Source organism: Zootoca vivipara, chromosome 11 (assembly GCF_965207765.1).
Source record: "Zootoca vivipara chromosome 11, rZooViv2.hap1.1, whole genome shotgun sequence".
In the NCBI taxonomy this organism is placed as follows: domain Eukaryota; kingdom Metazoa; phylum Chordata; class Lepidosauria; order Squamata; family Lacertidae; genus Zootoca; species Zootoca vivipara.
Genome location: NC_142594.1, coordinates 8,700,857 through 8,719,763, shown reverse-complemented (window position 1 = coordinate 8,719,763; position 18,907 = coordinate 8,700,857). Strand labels below are relative to the sequence as shown.

At 45.3% G+C, this 18,907-nt stretch overlaps 1 protein-coding gene across 1 annotated transcript in view; it reads right to left on the bottom strand.

The window, feature by feature from the left end:
- Positions 1 to 11,357: 11,357 nt before the first annotated feature.
- The window catches only part of DCLK3 (doublecortin like kinase 3), a 33,699-nt gene continuing 26,149 nt past the window's right edge, over positions 11,358 to 18,907 (bottom strand). Inside the window, exons 3-5 of the mRNA XM_060280606.2 lie at positions 16,376 to 16,508; positions 14,263 to 14,430; positions 11,358 to 13,218 (exon numbers count right to left, since the gene is read on the bottom strand). Coding sequence (XP_060136589.1) covers positions 13,022 to 13,218; positions 14,263 to 14,430; positions 16,376 to 16,508 — 498 coding nt within the window. The 3' untranslated portion in view covers positions 11,358 to 13,021. The remainder of the gene's footprint in view (positions 13,219 to 14,262; positions 14,431 to 16,375; positions 16,509 to 18,907) is intronic.

The following is an 18,907-nucleotide window of genomic DNA, read 5'->3' as shown; positions in this document are numbered from 1 at the left end:
AAGGGATCATGCCACCCCTATCAGCATGAACCAGAGCCTATCCGCCAACCTTACAAGTTGTGACGAATTGCTACGCGGCAGGCGACACCCAAGTGGCAACAGCCAATCAGCCAAGTGGGAAAAATTCCTGCCGTGCCCCTGTCCCAATAGCAAACAACACACGACGGCATAGCAAGGTCAAGCGAAAGCCCTAAAGTAGGGAGAGGTGGGCGGTTGTTCCAATGCACTGTGTCTGAGAAGAGAGTCTCAAAGGTCACGTGCAGCAGTTAAATAGTGTTCCCTCTGACTCTTTTGATTGGCATGGCCTCAGCCCAATTGCACCTGTCAGAGGGAACACCAATAGGGTGCTGTGGCCGCTTCAATTGTCCCACCCCAACACCTAGACCTGATTGCCGAGCCCCACCGCAACGCATGCCCTCTCTTGATGGGAGGACCCGATTTCCCATATAAAGTAATGCAAAACGGATTAATCCATTCCAGACTTTTAAAAACAAGCAATAAAACAGCAATTTAACATGAATTTTACCATCTAGCGAGACCATTGATCCATAAAATGAAAGCAATAACCAATATACTGTACTATAAAATAAAAAAAGACAGTATTGCAGATGATAAAAATTAAAATTTAAAAAAAAATCTTATCTGCACTAATGGTAGTCATTGTTTGGATGGGGGGCTTTTATCTATTTCCGCTGTCACACCATCAGTCAATCGGTAGCTGAACTGGGTCCCACACAGTCACAAAAACAAATGAACCAAAAAAGCCACAAAAACGCCAAACTTAATCCCTTCTGGGAGTCTGTTTGATTTCCGAAATGTTCAAAAACCAAGGTGGGGCTTCTGAAACAATAGCTGACAACCACATCAGACGTTTGGCTTCCGAAACCGGAGCACTTACTTCTGGGTTTTCGGCATTTGAGAACCAAGGTACCACCAAGGTATTGTGTGGGGGGCTTGTTAAGGATAATGGTTTAACATCCTGAAATAGAAATGTTTGCTTCTGTTAAATGATTGTGTTTTTGACACGGGGTTTCTCCTCTGGCAGTAGCTCTCATGTGATTGGCTGACTGTGAGTCACATGAGAGTGGCATTGCCTTCTGTTGTGACAGTTATTCCAGGAACTGTCATTTTTAAAACTGTTTTCTGTTCTATTTGTGTGTGAGAGGGAGAATGGCTACCAAGAGAGATTTTTCAGGATACCACTCGGGACAGGGTGTGTTTGTGGGATCTGTCTGAAGTGAAGCAGACAAAGGAAGATCCCTAAATGTTAATAAGGGACAAAGTGAATGAGCATGACATTGTACATATGTTCTTCTCAGTTATACATTCATGAAAATAAAGTTACTTTGAGTATAAAGAGTCCGGATATTGCATATCATATATCTATTTATCTCCATAAAAAGGTAAAGGTAAAGGGACCCCTGACCATTAGGTCCAGTCGTGACCGACTCTGGGGTTGTGCGCTCATCTCGCATTATTGGCCGAGGGAGCCGGCGTATAGCTTCCAGGTCATGTGGCCAGCATGACAAAGCCGCTTCTGGCAAACCAGAGCAGCACATGGAAACGCCGTTTACCTTCCCGCTGTAGCGGTTCCTATTTATCTACTTGCATTTTGACGTGCTTTCGAACTGCTAGGTTGGCAGGAGCTGGGACCAAGCAACGGGAGCTCACCCTGTCGCAAGGATTCAAACCGCCAACCTTCTGATCGGCAAGCCCTAGGCTCAGTGGTTTAACCCACAGCACCACCCGTGTCCCTTGAGATTTTGCACCTCTCCAACGATTGAGGTGCGGTTGTCAGCAAAAATAGAATACCAAAAATGGACATTAAACTGTCTATTTTTAGAAATGCATTATGAGGCTATATACTTTTAGAATTCATGTTTTGTCACAGGGATTCGAACCGCCGACCTTCTGATCAGCAAGCCCTAGGCTCAGTGATTTAACCACAGCGCCACCTGGGTCCCTTCCAGGGTCCCTTCCATTTATCTCCATACACACAATAGCACCAAGGGGTATTCAGCTTCATAGAGTTGGTGCCTGTGGCAGAGGCAAATGTGGGCAGAGCAGTGAATGCAAATTTTACCGTTGTGTGGTAGACTTGCTTCTGCAAACATTCACCCACCCACTTTCATCCAGGCAAGCAAGAGTGCAAGGGAACGTTCCCGTCAGGAAGAATCCCTTGAGATATATAAAGCAGGGTCTATCAGGGCCATCACCTTGGGAAAACGTCTGAGGACCAAACAGAGAAGTCTGGAGGAAGAAGAAGCAACTTTTCACAGAAAATGGAAGGAAGAGAATGCCCAGTTGTCAGAGGAAGCTGGCAGGCCACCCAAAAATGTCACCAAAATCTTCTTTGTTTACTCTCAGAGATATTATCATGTAGCCAGATCTCTTTGACTACATATAGCATCAGGCTGTTCACTATATATGAGGCAGTCAAGAATCATGGACGATGTGATTCGTAGTCTACAATGTCCCTAGATATGGATCATGCAGTGCAGGGGCAGCCAGGCAGTTCAGAATGAATCTTGGGCATATTCCCCCAATGTGGATTCAGTAAATATAAGGGCGAGGGGTTGGTGAGTAATCGTGCCAAAGTAGTAGCAGACTGGGAGGAAAACAGCAGTGAATAGGCTTTGGGGGGATGTGAACCTCATAACCATTTGGAGAGTTTCCATGAAAAACTGAATGCTAGAGAGAAAGTACAGTTTTCTCCCCAGAAATCAAAATGGGAGCTGCATTCATAAACACTAAGCCTACGATAGAAAAGCAATTTCGTTCTCAGAAATACCCAGCTAGAAAAGCAAGTTTTCTTTTCCTTTGCCAATGGCTCCATCTGCCGGACATAACTGAGAACTGAGAGTGAGCTGCACAATCAAGAGAGGGTGAAATCCTTCGTCAATAGCAAGGGCAATTGCTGCGCTACAACTCCTACTCTGACCATTTATCCTTGTCCCACCACCAATCCCCCGGGCTCTGAGCCTTTTTCTCTTGGGCGTTTCCCAGCTAGTGCCTGCCACCATTCCTCTGCGTCCAGCCAGTCCTTGACAACTGATACAGAATAAATGGGAGAAAATGGCAAATGTGCATGAAGTTGGGGGGAGGGGTTCAGGATCTGGCCTGGTGGATCTGGCCCCCTTTGTCCTAGACCAGGAATCCCCAGACTTCGGACCTCCAGATGTTTTGGCCCACAATTCCCATCTTCCCCGACCACTGGTCCTGTTAGCTAGGGATCATGGGAGTTGTAGGCCAAAACATCTGGAGGGCCGCAGTTTGGGGCTGCCTGTCCTAGACCTTGGTATTCAGAAGCATTTATCTAGAACAGGGGTCAGCAAACTTTTTCAGCAGGGGGCCGGTCCACTGTCCCTCAGATCTTGTGGGGGGCCAGACTATATTTTGGAAGAAAATTATGCAAGAGCATCACGAGCCCTGGTGGCTGCTTACCTGTGTCTTGTGAGCAGCTGGGGCTGGCGGCGGCGGCAGAGGAAAAATGAGTGGTGCGAGCAAGGGCTCCGCAGAGGGGCTGCTTTAAATGGTGGCCACTCGAGAGGGGCGCTCAGCCAACAGTGGCTCCTGTGTCTTGCGAGCGGCAGGGGCTGGCAGCGGCGGCGGAGGGACAATCAGTGGCATGTGAAAGGGCTCCGGAGAGGGGCTTCTTAAAATGGTGGCCACTCGAGTGCTGCGGCTGCTGCTGCTGGCACCAACAAAGCCCACCCCCCTTCCTCCAACCCCTGATCTAGAATCACGGAATTGTAGAGTTGGAAGGGACAACCAGGATCATCTAGTCCAACCCCCTGCAATGCAGGAATCTTTTGCTCACGACCCTGATTAAGATACACATCCTCTACCTTCAGAGCTATCCTTCATTAACAGGACAGTAATCAAAGCAACACTGAAGCCTCTCTCATTTTCTAGCAGTTTTCTTTTTAGCTTTGGTCCATTCTCCCAACTGTTCCTTTTGTATCAATCACCAAACATCTGAAAACAGCATCCAGCAAATTATATGCCCCACCCCACCCCGTTTCCAAGCCAGAGGAATTTCAATATCACATGCTGCTCCTTTTGTCCGGCATACCAGCCCTTTGAGAATTAAAAGTGACAATCTTGCAGGCACTTAGAAGTAAATGTCAATAGAATTATTGCTCGGCTGAATCTTTATTCATTTATTTATGCAGTTTTATTTTGGATAAAGGGACCCAGGTGGCGCTGTGGGCTAAACCACTGAGCCTAGGGCTTGCTGATCAGAAGGTCGGCGGTTTGAATCCCTGTGACGGAGTGAGCTCCCGTTGCTCGGTCCCAGCTCTCCGCCGCTGCTAGTTTTGCCAGAAGTGGCTTAGTCATGCTAGCCACATGACCTGGAAAAACTGTCTGTGGACAAACACCGGCTCTCCTGGCCTGTAAAGCGAGATGAGCGCCACAATCCCAGAGTTGTCTGCGACTGGATTTAACTGCAGGGCCAGCTCTAGGTAGAGCCCCGGTGGCGCGGTGTGCCAGTGCGCCGGGCTGGTAGGTGGGGTGCTGCGCGGCAAAGCCGCACGGAAACCATTCTACACCCTGCGAGGGCGGGGGCGCCGGAGCGATCTCCGCCCCTCAGCGCCAGGGCGCCCGACCTGCTCGAGACTGCCCTGCTTAACTGTCAGGGGTCCTTTACCTTTACCTTTTTAGCGCACAGAAATTAAGCAAGAAAAGCTTGACCTGGTTATCTTATGTGTAGCAAAGTGTTGTTAAAGGCACAGGAGCAGAGCCAGTAAAGATGCTAACTCACGCCACCTAATTTACAGACTAAAGGTAAAGGGACCCCTAACCATTAGGTCCTGTCGTGACTGACTCTGGGGTTGCGGCGCTCATCTCGCTTTATTGGCCGAGGGAGCCAGCGTACAGCTTCCAGGTCATGTGTCCAGCATGACAAAGCCGCTTCTGGCGAACCAGAGCAGTGCACAAAAACGCTGTTTACCTTCCTGCCAGAGCAGTACCTATTTCTCTACTTGCACTTTGACGTGCTTTCGAACTGCTAGGTTGGCAGGAGCAGGGACCGAGCAACGGGAGCTCACCCCGTCGCGGGGATTCAAACCGCCAACCTTCTGATCGGCAAGCCCTAGACTCTGTGGTTTAACCCACAGCACCACCCACATCCCTTGAGATTTTGCACCTCTCCAACGATTGAGGTGCGGTTGTCAGCAAAAACAGAATACCAAAAATGGACATTAAAATGTCCATTTTTAGAAATGCATTATGAGGCTATATACTTTTAGAATTCATGTTTTGTGGTTAGAAAGAAACATTTAGCGCACAAAAAATGCAGAAACAGGACAGAATAGATTTATAAATGAGCATATGCAAAATTGATATGGTCTGAAAACAGACTGATGTGTCCACCCGTGTCAAAACTGTCAAAGAAGGAAGCCTGCTGAGTTTCATTAACCAAGGGCTTGCTTGATTTCCTCCCGTTTGTTTTAATCAGAAGTGGAGCTTCTATAACTATCAGCATCAGTTATTATGCCGGTACTACCTTCTCTTTGCAGGGAGCAGAGAGACTGGTGGGACAGCTTTATATCAAGATTCAAGAGTACATAATCAAGATTGTTAGTGCAATCCTATAAATCAAGGTGAAGAACTGTGGGATTGCTGTCTTGTTTGTTTGTTAAATTTGTATGCCACACTTCATCTGTAGATCTTGGGGAGGTTCATAAAAACAAAAAACAAAACACAATATGAAAGCACAAAATTAGACCCACAAGACCTCTCCATTTGGCCCACCAAGCCATATCATCCAGACCACACCCACGTGTTTTACACCTGATGTCATATGAACAGCCTGCTGGATCAGGCCAATGGCCCATCTAGGCCAGCATCCTGTTCTCACAGTGGCCAATCAGGTGCCTGTGGGAAGCCCACAAGGAGGTGGCGCTTTGTCCAGGGTCTTAGGCAAGTCAAATGAAAAATCACAGGTTCTGGGGGGTGGGAGTGGCTTTAAAAAAAAAACTCCTCTACAATTTCGGTGGTTTCCTTAGAAAAAGCTCAACAATTTTGGGGTGTTCCTAAAAAAGAAAAAAGAGGTTCAGCAACCCTAAGCAACTGGTAATATTTGGCACCAGGTGTGGGGCTCAGCCAAAAGCTGGTTTGCAGAGATCACCAAACAGTGGTGCCGTAAGATGCCACTTTGGAAAGGGCTCACAAAGGACAATCTAGTGAACCTCTTTGAACTTGGCCAGTGAAAGGGTGGTGGAGATAACAGCCTGGCCAACCTACCAGATCTAGGACTACAACCCTGCTGTGTGTGTTTATGCAAAAGCAATCCCATGGGAGCTTATGCTCAAGCAAATGCACAGAGAATTGCACCCTAAAAAAGAGTATATTTTAAGAACCTTTATTGACTGGCAGTCTCCGTTGATAAGAGTGACTATACTTACTATGACGACGACAGTGTTACTGAGAAATCATCCCATCTGATCTGAAACCCTCCTTTGAGAGGTGTCGCAACTGATCCTGCAGAAATTATTTTTCACAGAAAAAGACTAAGTTTTATAAATTGCTTCAATGGTTCAGAGGTGTCTAAAGCCTAGATTTATGTCTTCACCAAAGCAAGTTTGCTACCCTCCTGTTTAGCTGAATCCTCGATTCATTTATTGAAAAGGTGCTTGCCACCAGCTCATACATATTTAGACGAAGTCTTAACATCCAAATTGTTGCATTGTTCTGTGCGTTTTAGACGTGGGATCAAAAACAACATACTGCATTGTGAAATCGCCCTGCTGCGCCCAGCTCAGGGTTCAAGACAGCCACACTCTTTTCCAAGATAGCCTGTTCCACCAGCACCTTCCCCACCTGGTAGTCCACGTTCTGTGGCCTCATTGCGACAGTCTGGAAACCCCTCCCCACAAATTAGGGTCCCCGCCCCCAAGGTTTTTGTACCTCTACAAACCTCAGGGTTCTCCCAAGACTGCTACTACTCTGTTGTGCACAATTGACCTTTTTGCTACACTCAGACTATGAGATGGCTACCAGAAACTCCTCCCTGCTGCCTGCCTTAAATTGAGAGTCTCAGACCTGTTAAAGAGGGCAGGATCACATCCAAATCAGACACGTGGGCAAGGAGAATGAAGAGCAGTGCAAAAGGAAAGTGTCAGGTTTAACTCTGGTTTCTTAAGTCTTTTGTCTGCCTAGTTCCACCAGGAGTTAAGCAGCCCAAGAGAATGGCCGGGTCCTATCTGGGCTGCAGGTGATACAAAGCACATTAGTCAATAATTGATTATCCCAAAAGTCTTTTCCTCCTCTGCACTATGAAAAGTCTCAATAGGGTGCTTCTTGAAGGACAACAGAATGCAGCCTGAGCTCCAGGCTGCCAGCAGCCCTGAACTTGAGCACGTGCATTTGTCTTGCCCAACTATGACCTTTCAAGATTAACATGGCACAAAGCTCCCCACATCCTTGGATCATTCACGGGTCTGAGAACTTTCATAAGCAGCTGAACTCCGCAGCAGACATCTAATCCACACTTAATTAAGGCAAGGCAGCTAGGAATCCTCTCTTAATACTGGAGGCAAAATTTCCATTTCAGGTCCATCCTAGCTTTCAAAGCTTTATTCCCCCACAGCGCAGGCATGGAAATCTTGTTCTTTATAGTCTTGCTCTACAAAGATGGGGCCATTATCAGCTGTAAATTATCTTGTTTAGTCGTGCCACTTTCTCTCCTCCCAGTCCTATCTCTTTGCGTGACCAGGCAGCGACAGCCCCAGCCCCCAGGGATCATAAGAAAGGAATAAAGACTCTGGCAACGTGTTATGGGATTAAAATTAGGCCACAACTTTATTAAACTTCTGAATGTAGAAGTTTAGCTTAGGCCTTGGATGTGTACCCCTCCCAGCCCCCCCCCCAGCCGGGGGAACTGGGGAACATCAGGGTAAATGGGATATGGGGGTGCTCTGCGAGACGTAAGTGTACGCAGGCAGCCCAGCCTTTCAGTGTATGGCCAGTGACACCCATATATAACCCCTTTTATGACCCTGGAATCGACAACGCAGAGGGGTGAGACACCCCTTCACGCCCGCACGCACGCCCCCCATTATAGGGAAGAAAAGACAAAAGGATTCCACCCAAACCGCCAAAGTTGAGATGAATTGCTATGAGGAAGACAAAACCTGCCCACGCAGGAAAATTTCTTACCAGTCCTTCAACAGCAACCAGTCAAAGACCACAGCAGCGCCCATTAAAAAGGAAGAAAAAGTTAACCTGCAAACAAGAAAACATTAAACTAAGGGAGGGTGGGGTGGGTGAATCTCCTGAGCTGACTGCCTGGCTACTTTCGGCTCCCCCCCCCCTATATATAAATGGGACTGGCCCCACCTCCCAACAATGAAACATGACTACTGATGCTGGGTGTGAACCTCCAAATAATAACACTAGAGGCAGGCCAGCCCCTTTTGCCATTAAGTTCCCTGGGAACTGTAGCACCGCGCACGATCCTGCATAGGGCACCCACAATGTAAAGTGTGAGTGCCCATTATAGATGTGCAAAATGCTGGTACTTTGTGCAGAATTTCAGGGGCCAGACTTACAAGTTTTTTGCACGAAGGACAAAACTTATACTTCTCGATGGAGAAAAGTCACTTTGGCAATGCCTACTAATCAAGCAGGAACTTTTTTTTAATGCAGAAACACCAAATAGCCAAGTAGGTGAAGCCCCATTAATAGCGTTCTGAAACGAAAGCTTAGGAGCAGCGTTAGAATGGATAAACTGACACGGAATGCCACTTGCGGGCCAAATAGACCATTGTCTGTATGTTTTCAAGATAAGCAAATGTGGCTGTTTCATCATGGAAAACAGGTGTTTTCCATTCTTAATTAACATGAGGGGTAGAGATTAATTTTGACACCAAAAGGAACACTTGGTGTATGGAGATACCTCTGCTTTAAGTTACCGTATCACTTCAAATTTCTTCCAGGTTGAGCTGGTACAAGTATTGAGCTGGGCAGGCAAGTTCCTGGAAAGATGGAGCAGATAACTAAAATTGGGGAGGGGCAAATATTCACCCACACACTCTTGCCAATACACTAAAGTAAACTCATGTACTCCATTTTGGACATGACTACATCAGGCTTAGCTGTCCAAGTCAGGGCTTCCCAAACTATGGACTGCAGATCACCATAAACTCGATTCAGGTGGTCCAAGGTATGTCTCTAAAAAATACAATGAAAAATCATACAGCATCTAACAAAGCATGCTACAACGGAGGGGAAAAAAATATTAAGTGGTCTGCCAAGACTCTAAGCAATTCCATGGAGAGAAATGCCTGGGAACCACTGATCTAGCTTGTTTGTGAGAAGTGTGAACTGTCCCATTCTCAAAGTTCAAACATCAAAATCTAGTGGAAAGTATTTATATTGTTAACTATCATTCGTGTTTTTAATCCCGTTGCTAGAAGTAATCAGGAATGTAAATCCATGTTGGCTTAAATAAGGCCCATAGCATTTACAAGTCTACTATACACAGCTTCCTTCCTCAAAGTTCCCAAAACGAGCTTTCCCCACCAGAGGCTATTCCGTAAAGAGGGGGGGGGACTGTTTAACAGACAGACACCACCAAGAAAGATATTCCTGAGTTTTTGTTTAATTTTTCAGTGTTACAATCTAGAACAGTAAAAACAAGGGATGAAAAGTTAAAGAGACAAAAAGAGTGCTGGCAAATTTGCAGCGGAGAGAGACCTAGAAACAGGCTTTGATTCTTCCCACCCCGTGAAACTGAAGATGGAGAAGGAACAAAGGTGAAGCTCTGGACGAGTTGTGTCGCAATCATCCACTTCCATGCTCCATGTGAATTTCCATCCATTTCCATGCTCTAGCTAAATCTACACATATAGATCTGTTTCCTTTGTAAGTAGTAACCAGAGTTGCTGGGGAAATTGGAACTTTGTTCTGGAAACATGAAAAATTGGTTTCTCTAGAGTGAACATCAATTTGATTGATTGATTGATCAGCCTTCATATTTCTCCCTACATATCACTAGCTTCTCACAATATTATCAGGGATACAGACAGTCAAAACCAGGGACGGCTCAAGACATTTTGGCACCTGAGGCGAAAAACAAAATGGCGTCATCCTGCCCACCTGGGAGGAAAAGGTGAGCAAAAGATCTACATCGGGAACAAGTGGGGAATAAATATCTACATCAGAAGCAAAAGGGGGAGGGAAGATCTGTATCGGGGGGAAAGCAAAGGAATCAAATCAACCTTACTAAAAGTGGGAATCAAAGGGCATAATGGGGGAGAAAAGGGCCTAGTCTGAATCACACCAAGCAGGTACAGGACCCCCCCCCCCCCCGGGGAGACTCCAGAAGGCAGCCCCTGACATTTCCTCCTTAGTAGTGGAAAGAGACCTATTTGCTGAGGCCACTTCTATTCACCAGATCCAGCCTCCAAAGACCATGCTGTAGCCATTGCTGCAAGCGATACATTCCTTGGAGGCTGGATCTGCTGCCCGGCAGATGCTGCCATCTGAGGCAGTCGCTTCCCCTTGCCTCATAGGTGGGCTGGCCTTGGTCATAATTCAGTTAAAGGTAGAAGCTGGAGCTTGACGTGAAGGAGACAGAAGCGAGTGAACAGGGCAGGGCAGATGGCAAACCTCCCAGCGTTTTTACCAAATCTGGCAACATCAGCTTTAGATGCTGATGTTGCAAACCCCTGAAGCTGGAATGCATGCAACCTCAGAATTTAAAGTTTCCTGGTTGAAGTGCCAGACTCAGTGCTAAAGTTTATACTGAAGCAGGAAATACTCGTGTTGTTTTTTTCTCTCATGGGCTGTACAGAGCAACAACTTAAATATGATGTCCCAAAGAAAGTATGAGAAATTAAAGATTTGAATTGCTTAATATTGGAAATAGAAATATCTGTTGCAGCATAGATTTGTGGACTGACTGTGTTTGATACCATATCTAAAAGAAAAGGAATCCTGTACTTATATGTTCCAACTCTTCACTATTTATAAGGGGATAAAATTTCTTAGGCTATGAAGATAATTCACATCCTATTAGCACAATATCATATTAACTTTTCTCATATTTTCTATTACGTGTCCAGAATATTATATTTTTATGTGTGTGTGTTTGTATATATCTCTATATATCTATTTATTTATCTATTTATAAATATATATATATATATCTAAATACACTTGAAACAAGGTTCCCCCATACACTACACGTACAGAGAGAACTGTCCCAGTTCTTCAACAATAAAGGATACAAATGCTTTAAATCTACAAATAAAATTATAACACCAAGGCTGAATTCAATAGCCAGGATCCGAAGAACCAGCAACTCGTTTTAGATTCCCAAAGGAAGCTTTTTTCTTATGTTTCTCAAACAGCCAATTGTGCCCTGTGGCAGGCCCAGGAAACTGTATCCAGCTGGGGGCAAGGTCCTTAATAACCTCACCCATGCCAAGTCACAGACAGGAGGGCAAGAACTTTCAAAGAAAGGAACCAAGAGTGCTCTCTACGTGAGCTCCCAATGCTTCATTTATAGCCTGGTTTGAATTCAAGCCAGAGATACAAAGAAACGATGTCCCTGCAAAGGAAGAATTGCGAGCACTCTCCCATTACTTGTCTTCCTTTTCGCCATAGCTTCTGTCATGGATGCTTTAGCTGAGTTTCCTGCATTACAGGGGATTGGACTCCCTACAAACTCCAAATCCTACAGTTCTATTATTCCAGTTGCCGCTTGAACTTGCCCTGGCCTGACATCATATACAACATCAGAAAGGTGGCCGTGGTTTTGCTCCAAAAAGCCTGGCAGGTTAAGCTCTGAAGCCTGGCAGATCTAACTAGACTGGAAAGCTGGAAGTTCCCTATCACTGCCCCTTGGCAAGCTGCCTTTGTAAATTGAGGGCACTTTGTAAATTGAGGGTACCTCGGAAGTTGAATGGAATCCATTACGGAAGTCCATTCGACTTCCAAAATGTTCGGAAACCAAGGCAGGGCTTACGATTGGCTGCAGGAAGCTCCTGCAGCCAATTGGAAGCCGCAGAAGCCGCGTCCCAAAGAACATTTGCAAACCAGAACAGGCACTTCCGGCTTTGCGGTGTTCGGGAGTCAAAACGTTCAAGTCGCAAGGAGTTCATCAACCAAGGTACAACTGTACGGACATTTACTCTTTTAAGTAAAAAAAATGTCATTGGGCACACACATTCACAAGTCCTCATGCACACTTAAAAGTAGTTCTTAGGATCCTGACCAGGATGTAAACTTATTATAACCTGTGGACAGATTACAAACAGAATCAATCTTATCCCATTTAAGTTAACAGTTCAACAAGGACTTTGCAGGTAGCATTTTCAAAGTGAGTTCTATTTAAAATATGCCTCCTCTTCCACCACAACGTGGTTTCTTCACTCCAAAGAAAAGGTGCAGGTGAAAAAGTTGGAAGCATTCGGAGAACGAGATTAACATTAAGGCAGCCTTTTGGTGCACACAGACGTACCAAAAAGAAAAGAACAAAAATTGCGTATTTCATGGGCCAGAAACTGAGGAAGCTGCCTCATGCAGAGTCAGACCCACAGTTCACCTAGCTCAGTGCTGAACACAATGACTGGCAACAGCTCTCTGGGGCTTCAAGTCCTACCAGGAGATGCTCTGGATCGAACCTGGGACCTCCTGCGTCCAAAGTAGATGCTCTACCATGAAGCTATGACCAGCCCAGCTTCCTTCTGCATCTGGAGAGCCAGTGACAGATGTGCTAACCAGAAAACTGAAGGCCAATTCAGTCCTCCACCAAAATATTTCAAGGTTGGGTTCCCAAGGTTGCTCAAACAGGCTGTTCACCAAGTATTTTTTTTTTTTAAAAAAACCAACTCTGTAGAAAGAAGGAAATGGGGCACATAACATCACAGGAAACTAGCCAATCACTTTGGGGGCACAGCAGGCTTTGTCTTCATACAGGAATAATGGATTTCCCCTGAGCTCAGTCCTTAAGCATATATGATAAGTGTGCTTTTACAGTGGGCTCATTAAGTACACCTGGATGCACCTTTTACGAGTCTTTGTTGCTAGCTTCAGCCTTGCGCTGGCTCAGAAAGTGGCGTTCAAGATTGATGGTCACCTCCCTTTGGAGGTTCCTGCTGCTGTTTTTCCCTGCTGTGTGGATCCACAGGTGCTGAAGAACTTGCTCGGCGGTGTAGCGCTTCTGGGGGTCAATCACAAGGAGTCTGCTGATCAGGTCCTTTGCAGCTGTCGGAGGCAGGAACAAAGCAGTGAGCATGAGGTTGTTTGAAACAAACTGGACAAAGGGGGTGGCAGCTATCAGTCAGTATATTGCCACACACTAGTAGGTCTAATTCAGGCATCCCCAAACTCGGCCCTCCAGATGTTTTGGGACGACAACTCCCATCACCCCTAGCTAACAGGACCAGTGGTCAGGGATGATGGGAGTTGTAGTCCCAAAACAGCTGGAGGGCCAAGTTTTGGGGATGCCTGGACTAATTCATCAAAATATTCAACAGACACGGCGGCTGCAAACTCTATCTACGGGACCGCCTCTCCCGTATGCCCCGCAGAGGACATTAAGGTCCACAAATAATAACATACTGGAGATTCCGAGTCACAAGGTGGTTAGACTGGCCTCGACCAGGACCAGGGCCTTCTCAGTACTAGCCCCGACCTGGTGGAACGCTCTCTCTCAGGAGACTAGGGCCCAGCGGGAGTTGTCATCTTTTCGTAGGGCGTGCAAGACGGAGCTGTTCCGCTTAGCCTTTGGATTGACTCAGTGTTACCCTCCCCTAAGGCTTTGTCCTACAGATATTTAAATGAGGTTGCACTTGTAGATTCCTAATTTTAAAATTGAATTTTAACATTGTATTTAATCTGCATTTTAATTGAATTGTTGTTGTTTTTTATGCTTGCTTTGATATTCTTGTCGTTAGCCGCCCTGAGCCCGGTCTTGACTGGGGTGGGGTATTATTATTATTATTATTATTATTATTATTATTATTATTACCACCACACCAAGTGAGACTTGTAGGCAGATCATGGGAGAGGTTTTTGCTGCCCGTGGCAGTGTTAAGAGTAGTTCTCAAGGCAATTTTAAAAAACAGCATTTTCTTATCAGATCTAACAAAACTCATAACACTAGTTTAATGGTATGTGCCAAAAAGACCAATGAAACTAAATTCTGCACTCCTCGAGAAAGATGGATGCCAACAATGTAAATCACAGAATTGGCCAACACACACAGCCGTGGCTATCAACTCCCCAGGCTGCTTTTAGGAACCTTACCAGCCGAAATGTTGTCCCAGTATGGCGAGAGAAATTCATAATGCCCAAGTTGTATGATTCGAAACAGCTCCTCTTGATCTCTTTCATGACTCCGGAAGGGGGGGAATCCACAAAGCAAAATATAGAGTATAATGCCAGTAGCCCACATGTCCACTTCTAGTCCATAGCCTATGGGAGCAGAAAGATAAATCCAGAATCTTTAACATATGCAACTAGTTTATAAGGAACAGCAGCTTTCATTAAACAATGTAAATGAAATACTGGAGTAAAATGAAAAATATCATTTGAAATCGCACAGAGATTATACTCATGGAGTCCACATACATGCCTAGTTAGACGTAAGCTATGTTGGTCTTCAATGGGACTTACTCAAATGTAAGGGCGCACAGTTGTCAGGGACTGGGCAGAGGAGGAATGGTGGAGACCGCCTCCCCATCCTGACCCTTCCAGGGAGGAGGAAGAGGAAGGCAGTATAGATTTACAACAGGGGTTTGAGGGAGGTTGCAGCTCAGAGGCAGATGAGGGGAAAACTTGGGAAATTGCGGGAGAACCAGAGCGACACCTGGCTGACACATTGTCATTAGAAAGCATTCCAGACCCTCCATCTCCCAGAACTTGGCGAGCCTTGAAAGTAGGAGAGCAAAGAGCTCAAAGACAGAGGGCACGTAGCAACACCGGTAGAGGAGATGAATGACGGAGTGGGAGAGACGGGGTGGGTGGAGACTCACTCAGGATGACACCATTATCCAAGAGGCTAGGTTCTATAGCCTCTCCCCTGTAAAGGCTGAAATAAAAAAGGACGGTAAGAAACTTTTCCTTGTCTTTATACTTTCCTGGGCAACCAGCCGGGAGCCGATGACAGCATCCTGACAATAGTAGTGCAGTCTGTGTGCTTCTTAATATTTTTAAACTTGGGAATCCCCATTAAACTTTCTCTAGTTTTTCTATCTCCTTGCCAACAAAGATCCGTATAGTTAAAGCTATGGTTTTCCCAGTAGTGATGTATGGAAGTGAGAGCTGGACCATAAAGAAGGCTGATCGCCGAAGAATTGATGCTTTTGAATTATGGTGCTGGAGGAGACTCTTGAGAGTCCCATGGACTGCAAGAAGATTAAACCTATCCATTCTGAAGGAAATCAGCCCTGAGTGCTCACTGGAAGGACAGATCCTGAAGCTGAGGCTCCAATACTTTGGCCACCTCATGAGAAGAGAAGACTCCCTGGAAAAGACCCTAATGTTGGGAAAGATGGAGGGCAGTAGGAGAAGGGGACGATAGAGGACGAGATGGTTGGACAGTGTTCTCGAAGCTACCAACATGAGTTTGACCAAGCTGCAGGAGGCAGTGGAAGACAGGAGTGCCTGGCGTGCGCTGGTCCATGGGGTCACGAAGAGTCGGACATGACTAAACGACTAAACAACAAGTTTTTCTATCATCTCCCATTCCCGGGACAGCACCCACAACATGCACGAATGTTGTGGGCAAAGAATGTGCTGGTGCTATATTGAAAGATTCACCTTTAGTGAAGAAATAGGATGTGCCGGGAAACATCATAAGAATAAGCATCAGTTTTTTAAGCTCTTTTTTCCAAATCACATTAGGATGATGGAGCAGTGAGGGTGCTGTTACTGGGGGTAGGGGGGGATCCAGTGTGGACCAGTGATTGCATTCTTCCAGGATGCAATCCACCCTGGACTTTGCTAGAAAGCTTCAGGTTTCTACCCTTTCTTAGAACATCACAACCTAACCTTTCATGCTACAAAGTCAAGAGGGAAGATTGCCCCACAGCTTACAGAGCAGTGGTTTTCAAGCAGATTTTCAAAAGAAACCCAGTACTGCCTGTCCATCAATTCTAACACTATTAAGGAACTGAATATGGAGAGAGTGGGATACATAAAAAGGTAAAAAGAAGTTAGTGATGATCCCAATATCCTGGAGTATGTTTATCTAGCCTGTAGAAGCTCTCATCCAGAAGACAGCAAACTGTTGGAAAAAATCATAATGAGAAGCCCAATTACATTTCTTGTTCAATACTGCATCTAACAAATATGTGGGTAATAGGACAATGCACTAGGTTACGTGGAGTGTATTAAAAGAGATAAACTTTATATTCACCAGTCTCAGCCAGTATTTCAGGAGCGACGTAAGTTGGAGTTCCACACACGGTGAATATGGGTTTGGTCACCTGTTTTGCAAGGCCAAAATCTGCTAGTTTCAATGTGGTAGTTTTGTCTGGATTACGCTGGACCTGTGCAGGAACAAAAAAATTCAGAACAAGGATATAAGAAAATGAGTAACTTTCGCCTTAACGCAAACTTAACACGGCCGTTCCAAATGAAGAGCAGCATTTATTTCTATAGCACATAATATATAGTTGGCTGTCACTTGTGAGCTTTCCCTTGCCACACACTGTGATGTCATGAAGTGGTTATAAATATCTTTGCTGGTTCAGTAAAAGTCCACATATACAATTCCCCCCTGCCATTTTTTTTTTATTGTAAACACTGACCCTGTAGTTTAAGTAAGCAACTATACTTCATCAGGCCTTTCCAAGTGGGGTTTTTAATACCTTGGACAGTCTTCTGAAGCAATGATCATATCTTAGTCCTAAGTGGTAAAGCTTTGTATATGAAAAGGTCCCAGATTCAGTCTCTTGACTACAGATAAAAAGCATATTGGGGAAAACATCTCCCTAGGATTCTGTGGAGATTAATTTCAGTCAGAGTGGGCTATAATGAGCTAGGTGAATCATTTGTACAAGGCTGGTCCTTGTAACTATATCTCAAATGACAAAATTATATTCCAAATTACAGTATGAATTTATGTGTGTGTCATTACAGTAACCTGGTGATTTCAGGGAAAGAACAAGTGCCCATGGCTGCATGCTAGGAATCTTTGCATTTCCCTATGCTGTATCTCTTTACAACACAAGATGGCAATACAACATTATTATTTCAAAACATTTGCAGGAACAAGACTCCCTCTATATTCCCAGGCCTGCATAAAACCAATGGAACAGCACAAAGCCTTGTCACTATTCTTTTCTCTATAACCGCTTAAGCTTCTATTAGCACCTAGGTGTAATCTCCATTTCCAAGCTTGCTATTGTCAAAGAAATTGAAGTGTGCTTATGTAATGCAAATTAATCTCAAGTGTGGGAGGTGGTGGATTCTCCTTCCTTGGAGGTTTTTAAGCGGAGGTTGGGTGGCTATCTGTCCTGGCTGCTTTAGTTGAGATTCATGCATTGCAGGGGGTCAGACTAGATGACCCTTGGCGTTCCTTCCCAACTCTATGGTTCTGTAACTGGCAATGTGTTTCATCGTTTGCATTCTCTTTTGTACAAGTTTGCGCGGGCGAGGGGCAGAAATGCCATGCAAAAGTATTTTCAGAATGACTATTAAACAGGTGGTGTCGGGTGATTCAAATTCAAAAGAAGAATCAGGCAGACTAGACGGAAGGAGGGACTTTAACTAGCAAATATATTCCTGTAACGGAGAGCAGAACTACACGCATATGCCTCATCAGAACCCAACTGGTCCTACTTTCCACTTGTCAACCTCTGCCCATCTACCCACATATCCATGCCCCCTCCCATCACTGATGGACCTCAAACACCTTGGCTTTCCCAGTTCCACACCAAGGGTGCTTTTAGGCAGACTGGTGGTGGTGGTCGTTGCCTCCTGTCTTCCTTTTCCTGGTCCCCAACCGGCCATCCATCTTCACTGCTAATCACTAGAAAGGCCCCAGCACCTCAATTTACCTATGTGGCTGTTTTCAGCTGCAAAAACTAGCAGAGGGGAGGGAGAAGCCAGCCTAGACAAGAGCTGAAGACTACCAGAATCTGCCTGCTCTGCCTCCTGCCTCAACAAGCAGTTAAATCAACACTCAGATGAATCAAGGATGTGTTTTGGATGGGGGGCATTCAGGTTTCTGGTTCGCTAGGAAGGTTTTCTGTCTGAGGGAGGCTATAAATCTGCTGTTTATTGTTTTAGCTTCCTTGAATTTTCAAGCCTGGGTACAGAAAATCAATCTCAAAGAAAGGGGGTGGAAGAAGAAGTACAGCTACGAGTTTGAGAGGAGATATGTGGGAGGAAAAGAGATGTAATCACTGAACTTCAGTATCACAGACTAAAAAGAAAGAGACAAAAGCAAATGAGGTGCCAGTACATAAGGTATCTGTTCTAGTCAGTATTTTTCCTTGCAAGTATGAGTTATTCTCTTATGAAACCTGTGGATTTTTCATTAAAGAACAAAAGCAAAGCCAATGAGACACACAATAAGTTTTTTAATGTGCCTATTTACCTTTACGTTAAACTATTAAACACCACCAAGGGCCTTCTGGTGGTTCCCTCACTGCAAGAAGTGACAATACAGGGAGGACCTTCTCGGTAGTGGCACCCACCCTGTGGAACGCCCACCCATCAGATGCCAAGGAGATGAATAACTGCATAACTTTTAGAAGACATCTGATGGCAGCCCTGTATAGGGAAGCTCTTTAACGTATAATGTTTTATGTTTCTATATACAGTGGAACCTCTACTTACCACCATAATCCATTCCGATGGCCCGTCCTTTAGGTGAAACAGATCGCTAGGCTGGTAGAAGGACCGTTTTGTGCATGTGCAGACAACAGAAACCACTTCTGCG